The 13,571-nt window shown below is 50.0% G+C and overlaps 1 protein-coding gene across 2 annotated transcripts; it reads left to right on the top strand.

The window, feature by feature from the left end:
* The first annotated feature begins 6,052 nt into the window (after positions 1–6,052).
* Positions 6,053–12,973, top strand: KLF10 (Kruppel like factor 10). Of its 2 annotated transcripts, none has more exons than XM_043601511.1 (4): positions 6,053–6,588; positions 9,648–9,881; positions 9,984–10,896; positions 11,374–12,973. In XM_043601511.1, the coding sequence occupies exons 1-4, from the start codon at positions 6,553–6,555 to the stop codon at positions 11,631–11,633; spliced, it is 1,443 nt and encodes a 480-aa protein (XP_043457446.1). In that variant the 5' UTR covers positions 6,053–6,552; the 3' UTR covers positions 11,634–12,973. The 2 variants fall into 2 exon arrangements, with proteins under 2 accessions (XP_043457446.1, XP_043457445.1); XM_043601510.1 differs by lacking the exon at positions 6,053–6,588 and adding an exon at positions 8,368–8,680.
* Positions 12,974–13,571: the final 598 nt, after the last annotated feature.

Genomic DNA, 13,571 nt, shown 5'->3' with positions numbered 1-13,571 from the left:
GTGAAAATGGAAACTCCCAAGACTTCTTAAGACCTAGGCACAAGTGGTACCTGGGTGGCTCAGTCACTTAAGCGTTCGACTCTTGATTTCAGCTCAGGTCGTCATCTCATGGTTCTTGAGATCAAGCCCCAGGTTGGGCTTTGCACTGTGGAGCCTGCTTGGGATTCTCTCTCCCCCTTTCTCTGCCTCTCCCATGCGCTCACTTGCTCTCTCTCTCTCTCTCTCTCTCTCTCAAAATAAATAAATAAATGTTTTAAAAAATTATTACAAAAAATAAAAAGACCTAGGCACCAAGTCCTACCATACCACCCCCGATTTTGTTGGTCATAGTGAGTCACAGAGCCAGCCCCCATTCAAGGGGGCTATTAATGCAGGAATGGCAAAGTCACACTGGAAAAGGTTACATGGAGTGAAACGGGTTGCTGTGTCCATCTTAGAAACAATCCACTCAACACCAAGAATTCAAGATTTTATTATTATTTATTATTTATTTTTATTTTTTAAAGAAATCTCCATACCCAACGTGGGGCTTGAACTCAACCACCCCAAGATCAAGAGTTGCATGCTTTTCCTACTGGCCAGCCAGGTGCCCCTGAATTCAAGATTAAAAAAAAAAATTTTTTTAATGAGCTTAAAACCCATGGTAATTGGTATGATGAAAATAACAAATACTATTCACTAGTCAGTAGGGATGTTTTTCCTAATCTGTGTGACACTTTCACTTCCTGAATCATCCCTTACTTGCCTCTCATCTCCACTTTATGTCATATTAGGCTGGGTATGTAAGAGAAGTCCTCGCCATGTCCCCCTTTGCCACGATTTCACCACATGGCCGTTCCCTCTCAGTCTCCTTCCTGAGCCCATAGTTCCCAAGAGACCCAACCTCAGTTCTCTTATCTCTTGTTTACTCTTCCTAGGGGATTGCATCTACTCCTCTGGCTTCAACTATCACCTATACCCTGATTACTCCCAGATTTTAATCTCTGGCCCAGATCTTTATCTCCTGGGCTCCAGACCTGAAATTTCAACTGCCTCCTGGGCATCTCTATTTGGAAGTCCCACAGGTAATCTTATCTTTATAGGTCCTAATTCAAATTTGGCATTTTATTTCTCTACACCAAAACCTGCTGCCTCCCTATGGCCCCTACCTTGGGCAATTGGGTCTTGTTTCATCCAGTGAATCAAGCCAGAACCTGGCAGCCCTCCTCCACATCTCTCTTTCTCATGCCTCCATCCAATGAATTGCCAAATTCTGTTGTTTCTTGGTCTTTCTTTCTTTCTTTCTTTTTTTGTGAGACAGAGAGAGACAGAGCATGAGCAGGGGAGGGGCAGAGAGAGAGGGAGACACAGGATCTGAAGCAGGCTCCAGGCTCTGAGCAGTCAGCACAGAGCCCGATGCAGGGCTTGAACCACAAACTGTGAGATCATGACCTGAGCCGAAGTTGGACGCTTAACCGACTGAGCCACCCAGGCTCCCCTCTTGGTATTTCTATTCCATTCTTTCCATGCCTGCCACCATTTCCTTAGTTTAGGCCAGCATCATCTTTGTTGCCTACATTACTGCAAAAGCCTTCTCACTGGTGTTAGACCCCACTTCTCTGGCCCATTCTCCATAATGAGCCCAAATGGGCTTTCTATACCATCATTCCTTGCTAAAATCTCTCAGTAGATCCCTATTGTCTTCAGGATAAAAGTTCTACTTCCACATTCCTTAGGCCTGTTGTGCAAAGACCCTTTATGTTTGGGGCTACTTCCCTTAACACCCTAAGCTCCCCACCCTACCTCTCAAATCTGTGATCCAGACAGTTTAGAGCATCCTGAATCCCCAGCGGTCTGTCTACTCTCTACCTCCACCCCTGCTCTCCTCTAGCTTAGGGATCAGCTGAGGGAAGCCTTCCCTGACCTCTTCCTTGGCCCTCCTGGGACACTGCACACCCCTCTCCTGGCATTAGCCACACTCTATAATAATGGCTGCCTCTCCTGTTTACTCCTCCCACTGTCCTGGAAGCCCCTTTGACTTCGTTTTAGTGTTATTCCCCAGTGTTCAGCTAGTGCCTGGCATATGGTAGGGCAACAGATGAATGGTGAGGATACCCACTGACTTTAAGGAGCAATGAGAAGATGGCTGTCGGTTACAATATGCTCTAATTCCATAACTAAACTGAGGGATCTTTACATGTCAGCCCCCCTGCCACTTCCTTCATTATTCTGATGGAAGGAGAGACGAGCACCATCAGCAAGAACGGTCAGCATCTATCTGACGTACCGCTTACTACTGCCCAGGACTTTTTTTCAGTCATACCCAAGATGACAGTTTTCCATGCGTGGTCCTACACCGATGGAAGCCAAGGGTGAGGTAAAGAAGGATCTATACTTCTGTCCTCGGTGTTTGTCCACATTCTGTCTGTAACTCCATTGGGTCTTCAGAGACAACCTACAATTCTGTTTCCTCCGTTAAAAAAGTCTTGAGTGCCTAGGGGCACCCGGGTGTCTCGGCTGGTTAAGCGGCTGACTTCGGCTCAGGTCACGATCTCACAGTTGGTGGGTTTGAGCCCCATATCAGGCTCTGTGCTGACAGCTCGGAGACTGGAGCCTGATTCAGATTCTGTGTCTCCCTCTCTCTGCCCCTTCCTTGTTCACACTCTGTCTCTCTCTCTCTCAAAAATAAACATTAAAAAAGTTTTGTTGTTTTTTTTTTTTAAATCTTGAGTGCCTAATACAGAACAGACACTGGACCAGAAAGATTATGACATGGCTGCCATCTTGAAGGAGGTGTTGTAAGATACCTTCTTGCAATAAGATGTGATATGTGCTCCACTCCAGCATGGAGTGTGGACAAAATGCTATGGGAACAGAGAACAGTGGATTCATCTTGAAATTACCAAAGAAGGCTTCAACAAGGTGGCTGTACAGCAAAGGAAGCCAGAGGAGCCCTTCAAAGATAAAAATGTACATTTCTTCCAAGACACCATGGCTCCTGTAACACTTTGAGGAAAATCTGTACTTCACACTGTGGCCTGTAAATTCCTCCTAGTCTGACTGCTCCTGCTCACTCTCCAACCCTGTCCCCCCACACCCCACTTTCCCCAGCACCCTCTACACCTCCAGCCACACTGTATCACCAAGTGAGCTCCTTCCTGGTAAGACACGGTCATAGCTGTGTCTTCTACTCAGGCACATTCTCCATGAATCTGCCTATCCTATCGTTAGTTTTCAGCTTAAGAGTCTCTTCCTCAAAGCAAGATTCTTTTTTAATTTTTCTTAATGTTTATTTATTTTTGAAGGAGGGGGAGACAGAATGTGAGCAGGGAAAGAGGGAGACACAGAATCTGAAGCAGGCTCCAGGCTCTGAGCTGTCAGCACAGAGCCCAATGCAGGGCTCGAACCCACAAACCATGAGATCATGATCTTAGCCAAAGTCAGTGGCTTAACCAACTGAGCTACCCAGGCGCCCCGAAAGCAAGATTCTCTTATCTCCTAAACCAAATCACAATCATAGGCACAATCATATTATCATATCACCCCGTCGTAATTCAACGCATTAGTTAGCTTCACCATCATAAGTGATTGCATTATATATATAGAGAGAGAGACAGAGAGAGAGAGAGGGAGAGAGAGATGGAGACAGAGAGACTTGTCTTTGCCTTCCCATCCAAGCTTTCTGAGAGCAGAGACCTGGACTGGTTCGTTGCTATTGTTCTGGTACCTAGGACACATAGTAGGTGCTCAGCAAATACTTGTTGAACAGATTGGGTAAATGAGCAACACAATGTTTGCTAAATGAGGACTGTGGCTTAGAGATGTGGAATTGTACCCATTGAAGTACAACAAGTCATTTGCCCTGGCTTTGGCTAAGGGTATGTCTAGATAGGAGAGAAGTTGGAAGGATGGGGAGGGGAGTTGGGGGCAGACTATACTACTCTGAATGGAATAGCTTCTTATCTCCTAGACAACAGGAGCCAAGGACCATTTTTAAGTAGGGAGTGTCATGATTGGATTGTGACTTTCAAAACACCACTGTTGTGGCAGTATGGAGAGTTTGGGCACTAGAAATCAACTGGGATGGGGTTGGAGGTTGGATGGGGAGACTGCAGATTATTCAATCCAAGGGAGAGTTGATAGCAACAATTAAAGGAGAGAAATGAAAAATGAGGAAAGAGAGACGTTTCTGAGGCAAAACTTTCACGATCTGGGGCCCAACTGGATCTAGGACTTTGCGGGAGAAGGTGAAGGCTGGATGGGAGATGATGAACCTATACAGGAAGGAGCAGAAATGATTTTAGTTTTGGTAATGTTGAGTCTGAGGTGCCTGGGGAACATCTTTCTCTGAATCTCTAGGAATTGTGCCACCACCACACTGTTCCTCCTACCCCTTTTCTCTTTTCTTTCCTGTTTTGAATCACTCCCACAAGCCATGAATGCTCCCTGCTTCTCAGCGTGCTAGGGCATCACGCCAGCAGGCCCCACATTCCTGAAGAAAGGACTGGATTCAGACCTGGAGGGCTGGCTGTGGCCACCTGAGGGGGCGGATCCCTGACAGGAAGGAAGGCTGGCCTGTGGAGGGGGCGGATCCCTGACAGGAAGGAAGGCTGGCCTGCTGGTTGGGCGCCGAGGGGAGCTTCCCCTAATGCAGCAGGTGCCCTGGGCCAGCTGCTCCAACCCCTCCAGCTCAGATCAACAGGATGGGACAGCCCTGGCGGAAGGAAGCCTACAGGAAGGGACACCCCTGCAGACAGAGTGGAGGCAGGGAGTGGAAGGGAGATAGGAAGAGCTGCCTGGGCTGCTGAGCTGGCCCCCCTCCAGCTGATTAAGGAGGGGCAGTGACAAGAGGCCATTCAATCCCTGGCCCTGGTCAACTGTATTATTACTACTGTTGTTGGCTACCCTGGATCTTAGATATACCAGAAAGAACCACTAGAAGATGTTCATGGATTTAACAGTTTCTAAAATAATTAATTCCCTTCTGTGCGCATTCTGTGGTTATTGGGAAAGGAAGGACACTTAAATTAGCCTTTCAGTTACACGGAGAGGTGAGACAGCTTGAGGGAGGGGCCGTGATTTTTGCCACGTGTTCAGCCCGTCCAAAGGAGATAAAATCTTTGGTTTGCTTTAAGCCGGGTTATCACTGCCCAACTCTCCAACAACAGCTGCTGTGAACGGGACCAAACGGCCAAAAGAGGGCAAACTGGGAACGAAAGCAAAGTCATGGGCTCCCCATCCGGAGGCCCTAGCCCGCCTCGGAGCCCTGGGGGTCGGAGGTGGGGTAGTCGGAGAGAGGAGGGCCGATGGTGCTTTGGAGGGGCGGGTGTGTCTTTGACTAGGCGGGCTTCCCCGCAGCAACCCCGCCCCGAGGCGTGCTCCGACCTGCGCTGGGTGACCCTAGGAGACCCCTCCCCACAAGCCATTTCCCGGCAGGGCGTTTCCGGAGGCCTTGGCCCGGGGTGGTGGGGTCTACCTTTGAAACAGCTTGTAGACTGCAATTTAAACTTTACAACGAGCTCAAAACTCGATTCTCCAACCGAGCGTCGGCTCCGGAGAAGGATAAAAACTCGGGTCTACAGCCCCTCATCACCCCATTGGTCCAGTCCTCAGAGCTTCCTGCAGTCCCCACACCATTCTCCCAGCTGCCTGGAGGAAGGATGGGCGGGGCGGACGGGGCGGGTACTGCTGCCAGCGACGCAGATGGGGAGGGCGAGCCCGCGCCGGCGGCGGGGGGCGTGGGCGGGGGGCGCAGGAGCAGGTGTCGGCTCTGCGGCCGGGTTCCCCTCCCTCCTCACCCCTCCCCGCTTCGGTGCTCCTCACGGCTCAGCGAGGCAAAACCCAGTAAATGCTCGAGAAATGCAGCTCAGTCGGTCAGCGGGCTCTGCTTTCTTGCCAGACGCCTAAGGACGGCGCTTCCAAATGCAAATCTCTTGGCTCGGGCCCCTTGGCTAGCAGCCGCTGCCTCCCCCGCCCGGCTGCCCGGCGTCCCGCCCACCCCGTGGCGGGCCGAGATGGGGCCCCGAGCAGAGGGGACGGGGCGGGGCGGGCATCCCTCCCCACCTCCCACGTGGGGCCGGCCCTCCGCAGTGCCTGGGCGCGCCGCTGCCGCGCCTCCGGGTTAGGCCCCCGCCCGCGGCACCGCCCCCTAGGCCGGGGCCGAGGACCGCTGTTGGGGGGGTGGGCGAGGGATGAGAGGGTGTCACTGAGTCAGGTGGCGGCGGGAGTTCCCTCGGGCCGGGCCGAGGGAACACGCTGCCGGGGATTGTGTACACGCTCCACTGACACAAGCTTCACGCTGCCGGGCAGCCGCTGATCACGCGTGGCCCCGGGAGCCCATTGGCCGGCGCCTCACACACCTTTGCCGCTGATTGGCCGTCCTCAGGCTCCGCCCCCGCCCCCGCCCGCGGCGCGGGGCAGGCGGAGAGGCTACCTGAATGGGGAGGGGGCAGACGGCGCGGAGCGCGGCGGCGGCGGGAGCGACGTCGAGTGTCTCCGGGCGCCCGTCTGTGGCCAAGCAGCGTAGCAGCGTAGCAGCCAGTCAGCTCGCCGCCGGCAGCCAGGCAGCCAACCATGCTCAACTTCGGCGCTTCTCTCCAGCAGGCTTCGGTAAGTCACCTGGGGATGCCCCTGTCCTTCCTCTCCTTGCTGCGTCTCAGGGGCCAGCCGGGGCGCCAACCCCGAGCCCTTGACATCAGCGGCGCCCGAAGACCGGGGTGCAGCGGGGTCGTGGAGGAAAAAGGGGCTTTCTTCCTGCAAACTGGGCATTGGTGAGAGCGTGTGTGTCGCGGAGTGGGTCAGGAGAGGCGAACGGGGCTCTAGAGACGAAGGGAGAGGTGTATAATGAGGAGGGGAAGGGGCAGCTCCGCAGGGAGACTTGAGGTGGGCGAGGGGGAGGATGGCTGGAGGAGCGCGAGGAGTGAGGAGGGGGCTGCTGCCCTGGCAGCGAGGACTGGGGAAGGTGTAGAGGGGAGGGGGGGACAAGGGGTCTACCCTGCACCTGGCACCCGAGAGAGATGCCGCCGTCTGGATCAGGAATGCGACCCAGGGCGGGAGGGGGCTTCTGGCGAGCATTTGAGGGGCGGGGTGTCCACTGGCGAGGCGAGGGGGCTGCCCCTCTCAGGGGTCTGAGCCGAGCCTTGCAGGACGGGGGCTGCTCAGCAGACAGCCGGGTGCTGGGGGAGGGGGCGCCCGGCGTGGGCGCGGGGGAATGGCACGTGGGCCCCGGACCGCCGAGGGGAGACGAGGCGCCGGCAGGGGACTCCCCATCCCTGTTGAGAGCAAGTGGCCATCTATTGAGGGCCCCCTGGAAGGGGGGTAGGGAGCCGCCTGGGGGATGCGAGGGTGGAAAGCGGGAGCCGGCCGTGGGGCGGGGGACGTGGGCGGGGGGAGTCGGGGCCGCGAGACGCGGGGGCCGCGTGTCGAGGCGGGAGCCGCGGGCCGTGCGTCTGGAGCCGGAGCCCGTGGGGGCTGCACGTCTGGGAACCTGTGGAGACTCGGCGGGCGGAGGCCGGAGCTGCCGGAAACCGCGGGGAGGGGGCGCCGCGTCTGCGGGAAAGACGGGGTGGTCTGAGGTCCCGTGGGCGGCGTGGGCGGGAAGCGCCGAGGGCTCGGCCGGATCCCCGGGGGCTGCGGCCGGGAGGAGGGAGGGGGCTGGGTTTCCGCGGGGACACGGCTCCTCCTCCGGCAGCTGAGGCGGAGGCCGGGGGTGGGCCGGGAGCGGGTGCGCCCAGGGAGCTTCTCGTCCCCGAGTGACCCAGCCCCGGCCTCCGCCAGGGGCGGCAGAGAGGCCCAGCCCTGCTGTCGGTTCCTAAGGGAACGGCGGCTCTCCGGGAGCGGGGAGGGGCGGGCACTCCCGGAGCCGGCGCCCGCGGCCCCGCCCCTCCCCGCGGGCTGGGGCGCGCACTGCCGGGCGGTTGGCGGCGGCGCCCGCGGCCCCTCCCCCGGGCCGGCGCGAGGGCGGGGGCCCGCGGGCTCAGGAAGTAGGTGAAAGGTGACGGCGCGGCAATTCCCAGTTCACGTTTCCTGCGCCGCCCGGAGCAGCCGCCGATCACGCTTTGTTCACATGCCTCGCCCCCACCTCCCCCGCGCCCCCGCCCTTCGCGGCCCAGCCAATCCGGGCCTGGGCCGCCGGGCAGGCTGGCCAATGGCGGGGGCAGGGGCGCGGGGACGTGCGAGCGGCGAGGAATGTTCCCAGTGACTCACCCGCGAGCCTCATTGAGGTTAGGGCGGCCCCATCCGTCTGTCCCCGCCAGCGAGGATCTCCCCCGCCGTCCGCCCCCGCCCTTCGTCTGCCTCCCCCGCCCGCGCCTCCACCCGCTCTTCCCTTTCCTGCCTTGCGCCCCACTCCCTTTCCTCCCCTCCCCGCTTCTCTTCCTGCCCTTCCCAGCTCACGCTCCCCTTCCTTGCTTGCCTGCCTTTTCTCCTTTTTCTTTGCTTGGCTTTGGCGTCTTGAGGCTTTTAGACATACGTGCGCTGTCCATTGCAGCTTACATAAAGGGGCGCGCGATTATGCAATAGCGTTGTTGGTGAAATCTCCAGAGCAGTGGCTCCTTTTCTAAGGTTATCAACACGAAGGGTTTATGTATTTTTTAAAACTAGCGTCGAGAGTAGTACTTTGTAAAGAATGCTTTTCGGTATTTTTACACAATTTCTACTTCAACCAAAAGAATGGCATCACATTAATGGAAAATGGAAGGTGGTGGGTAGTGCCATTTTTTTTTTAAGTGCTGTTTAAGGAACTTTAATATGAAACATTAAACACTTGATAGAGGGAGCTGTACAAATGGCAAGCATGCACTATCATTCTTGTCATCTGGCAGTTATTTTAAAAAATTTAAAAAATGTTTGGACTATCGCAGACTCCCCAGGCAGTTTTTACAAATTCTGGGTGGAAGATTACATTTTGATTGTCCATTTTTTAGTATCGCATTAGCTGGTCATAGCTATGCATGGCAAGCCATTGTTTAAATCTAGTGAAAGGGAACACAAATATGAAGAACTTGAAGCCTAAATATGGCTTTGGGATTTTTCCACATATTTCACTTTATCCCTCTCTACCATAGATAATCAAGCTATGAAAGGTATTTTACCTTTAAAATAACCTAATGTAGTAATTTTAAAAAGACACTGAAGATACCTATTCTGTTGATTTTATCCTATCGTGCCAAGTGACTTTAAAAAGATCAGACCCATATCGACAGACCTGAGTTCTGTCCACTACACTTTGCCTTTTCCCCACTACCAGTTGTGGGGAACTGGTACCTCAAAAGTCCTCATACCTCACCTGCAGTATTGAAAAAACTTTTGCATAACCTTCCCTTAGTTATTTCATTTGATCTCAGTTGCAGATGGCTGTTCTGGGAAGAATATAATTTTTCTAAATCAAGTTCATACATGCATTGTTGGATCATACATGCATTGTTATCTTTGGCCTTGGTCTCCTTAATGGTAATATGCTTCTCTTCTACCTTGCAGGGATATCTGTGTTCAACCCTAAGTATTAGAGAAAGAATGAGGAAAATTTTATTTTTAGTAGGGGTGAGAGAAAAAATTATTTCGCAAACTTGGAAACTTGTGCAATTGTAAAGGAAAAATTGTACGTTGCTTTGCGTGTTATTTGGAGGACAAAAATATGGTTATAAGCATTTGATCTTTTGTTCTTATAGGAAGAAAGGATGGAAATGATTTCTGAAAGATCGAAAGAGAGTGTGTATTCCTGGGACAAAACCGCAGAAAAGAGTGATTTTGAAGCTGTAGAAGCACTTATGTCAATGAGCTGCAGTTGGAAGTCTGATTTTAAGAAATACACTGAAAACAGACCTGTTACTCCAGTATCCGATATGTCGGAGGAAGAAAATCTACTCCCGAGTACACCTGACTTTCATACGATCCCAGCATTTGTAAGTTTTGTTTTTAATATGAGACTGCAGGTGGTCTAATTTTTTATAATTTACATAACGAACTTAATTTCTCATGCCGATTTCTGTGTATTTCTTTTCTAGTGTTTGACTCCACCTTACAGCCCTTCTGACTTTGAACCCTCTCAAGTGTCAAATTTGATGGCATCAGCGCCATCTACCGGACACTTCAAATCATTCTCAGATCCTGCCAAGCCTCACATTGCTGCACCTTTCAAAGAGGAAGAGAAGAGCCCGGCACCTGCCCCCAAACTCCCCAAGGCTCAGGCAACAAGTGTGATCCGTCATACAGCTGATGCCCAGCTGTGTAACCACAGATCTTGCCCAGTGAAAGCAGCCAGCATCCTCAACTATCAGGACAATTCTTTTCGAAGAAGAACCCACCTGAACGTTGAGGCTGCAAGAAAAAACATACCCTGTGCAGCTGTGTCACCAAACAGATCCAAACGTGAGAGAAACACGGCAGCAGATGTTAATGAGAAAGCAAGTCCTGCACTTTATGACTTTTCTGTGCCTTCCTCAGAGACAGTCATCTGTAGACCTCAGCCCGCCCCTGTGTCCCCACAGCAGAAGTCGGTGCTGGTGTCCCCACCTGCAGTGTCAACAGGGGGAGTGCCACCTATGCCGGTCATCTGTCAGATGGTTCCCCTCCCTGCAAACAACCCTGTTGTGACAACAGTTGTTCCTAGCACTCCACCCAGTCAGCCACCAGCTGTGTGCCCACCTGTCGTGTTCATGGGCACTCAGGTGCCCAAAGGCGCTGTCATGTTTGTCGTTCCCCAGCCTGTTGTTCAGAACCCAAAGCCTCCGGTGGTGAGCCCAAATGGCACCAGACTCTCTCCCATCGCCCCTGCTCCAGGGTTTTCCCCTTCCACAGCAAAAGTCACTCCTCAGATTGACTCATCCAGGATACGAAGTCACATCTGTAGCCACCCAGGATGTGGCAAGACGTACTTTAAGAGCTCTCATCTGAAGGCCCACATGAGAACACACACAGGTACCAACCATTTCTTATTTGTGTCTTTGAGATTTAGTTGAATGTTTTTTGGCCATGATCACAGGTACAAGCCAGGCATGTTAAAGAAGAACTTGCCTTATTAGCCAGTTCAGTGGGGGATATTTACAGGTTTCTCAAAGATTTCATCAAGGTGTTTGTTTTAATTTCTCAAACGATGATTCTTTATGTGTCTGAGTAGTTACTTTAATAAAGTATCTCTAAAGCCGTTGTACCATAGTTGAAGTCAGAAAACCTTTTTGTGTTTGGCATTTGTAAAGGGAAGATTCCTATAAATGTGATTGAGTGAAAGTTGGAAATATATGTAGCATTCAGTTAACAGTTGATTCATTTAGTAGCTTTTATTTTAAAGAGCATCTCTTAAGATATTTTAAAATGTATGTCTTTGGATATAATTAGATCTGCAATTTATAGTGACTTGATGAATGCATAGTGACGATCTGAATTTCTTTGTCTCAGGAGAAAAGCCTTTTAGCTGTAGCTGGAAAGGTTGTGAAAGGAGGTTTGCCCGTTCCGATGAACTGTCCAGACACCGGCGAACCCACACAGGTGAGAAGAAATTTGCTTGTCCCATGTGTGACCGACGGTTCATGAGGAGCGACCATTTGACCAAGCATGCCCGGCGCCATCTGTCCGCCAAGAAGCTACCAAACTGGCAGATGGAAGTGAGCAAGTTAAATGACATGGCCTTACCTCCAACCCCTGCCCCCACACAGTGACCGCTCAGAAGGTGAGAATCCGAAGTAACTTTGGTCACAGCCAGGAGCCAGCGGTGATGTAAAAATGCTTCCACTGCAAGTCTGTGGCCCTCCGGTGCGGCGGAACGCAGAAGCCCCACAGCCTGAGGAGAAGCCTCAGCCCTGGGCTGGAGGACAAGAAGTGCTGCAGCCACAAGCAGGTCACAGAGTGGCAGGATTCATTTCTTATCACATAAGAGAGATGAGAAAGCTTTTATTCCTTTAAATATTTTTTGAAGGTTTCAGATGAGGTCAACACAGGTAGCACAGATTTTGAATTTGTGTGCACAATTTATTACTTCGTTTTCACCGTTTGTACTTGAGACCAACTTTTCAATGTGATTCTTCTAAAGCACTGGTTTCAAGAATAGAGACTGGAAATAAACATTATGGTACGGAGATGGAGATGGAAAATTGATTTGTATTACAAACTTTGGCATCTTTTCCTAGTTACCTTGTTTACTATTCCTAGTCTTTCCAGTCAATTTCGTGGATGTAGTTGTTAAATATGATCTAGAACTAGCATTTTTATACTTGCTACCATTTGGAATTAAGCAGCTTGTATATTGCTAAAGAGGGCCCAAAGATTTGGAATCCTCAGTAATTTAATTGCTTTGAAGTATAGCTATAATTTTTTTGCATTTTTGTTTTGAAAGTTTAACAGATGACTATATCTAGGCATTTTATTATGCTTTGAGCTTTAGTTTGCCTGCAGTTTCTTGTGTAGATTTGAAAATTGTATACCAATGTGTTTTCTGTAGACTCTAAGATACATTGCACTTTGTTTAGAAAAAAAATGGAAGATAAAAATATATATTGTAAAGAAGGGATACCAAGAATTTTAGGTAACTCCTTGAAAAAGATGACTTATGTCATCAGTAAAGTACCCTTATATTATGAGGATATAATGTGTGCTTTATTGAATTAGAAAGTTAGTGACCATTATTCACATGGGCAAGTGTTGTCCTGTTAATTTATAGGAGTTTTTTTGGGGGGGAGGGAAGTGGAATTAGGTGAATAGAAGTTGTTAAAACATTCACTTTTGTTAACAGTATTTCTGTTATATTCTGTTATATAGTGGATGATACATACAGTGGTAAAACAAAAGTAAATTGTTTAAAATCTACAGTGAAAAATGGCACTATATCTTTCCATTTAACATTTTTCTCTATTGGGTATTGATTTCTGACATCAAAACTTGGACCCTTGGAAAACAGGAGTTTTCTTTTAATAATAAAAAAAACTTTGTGATTTACAATTTGCACAATATTTCTTTTGTTGTACTTTATATCTTGTTTACAATAAAAATTTCCTTTGGTATATTTACTTGGTTGATGGCATTTGTTGAAAACCATTCTCACTCTAAACATGACATTGATGACTTACGAGTGTATCCAAAGACTTAGTGTCTGCATTTTTCTAAGAGCTTCATTCAAATTTAGAACTGCAGGGGTGTATCTCTACTGTGAATCAAATTAGTATACAAAGTGAGGACTGGTATCCATGTATTCACTGAGATAACTTACAAGCCTGCCCAGTTCAGGAAACCAACACATTTTAATCTTGAAACATTCTTGTACATTTTGATGATTTGGGATTGAGATATAGCTCTGGCTCTCAGCAAAACCTTAAGTAGCATTAAATTAAGGGGCATACCACGATGAATGATTACAAGCAATAAGACTGCTGTGGCAAATGAAAAGAATCCTGACCTGTTAAATGGAGAGTAAATTACCTCTGGAAGTTAGATTAGCTTAGGCCATTAAGTGAAACCTTAAATGCAATAAACATGCTGATACTTAAGCTGCATGAAAGGTAATACACCTGGCAGGAGAAACACTTGCTAGTCACTTGTCAGTGGAATTAGGAGCTGTAAATGCTAGTTGGGTGTATTGAGTATAATTTTGGAGGTTGCTATTT

The sequence above is a fragment of the Prionailurus bengalensis genome, chromosome F2 (assembly GCF_016509475.1).
Source record: "Prionailurus bengalensis isolate Pbe53 chromosome F2, Fcat_Pben_1.1_paternal_pri, whole genome shotgun sequence".
Taxonomy (NCBI): domain Eukaryota; kingdom Metazoa; phylum Chordata; class Mammalia; order Carnivora; family Felidae; genus Prionailurus; species Prionailurus bengalensis.
This window is presented reverse-complemented; position numbering and strand designations above follow the sequence as displayed.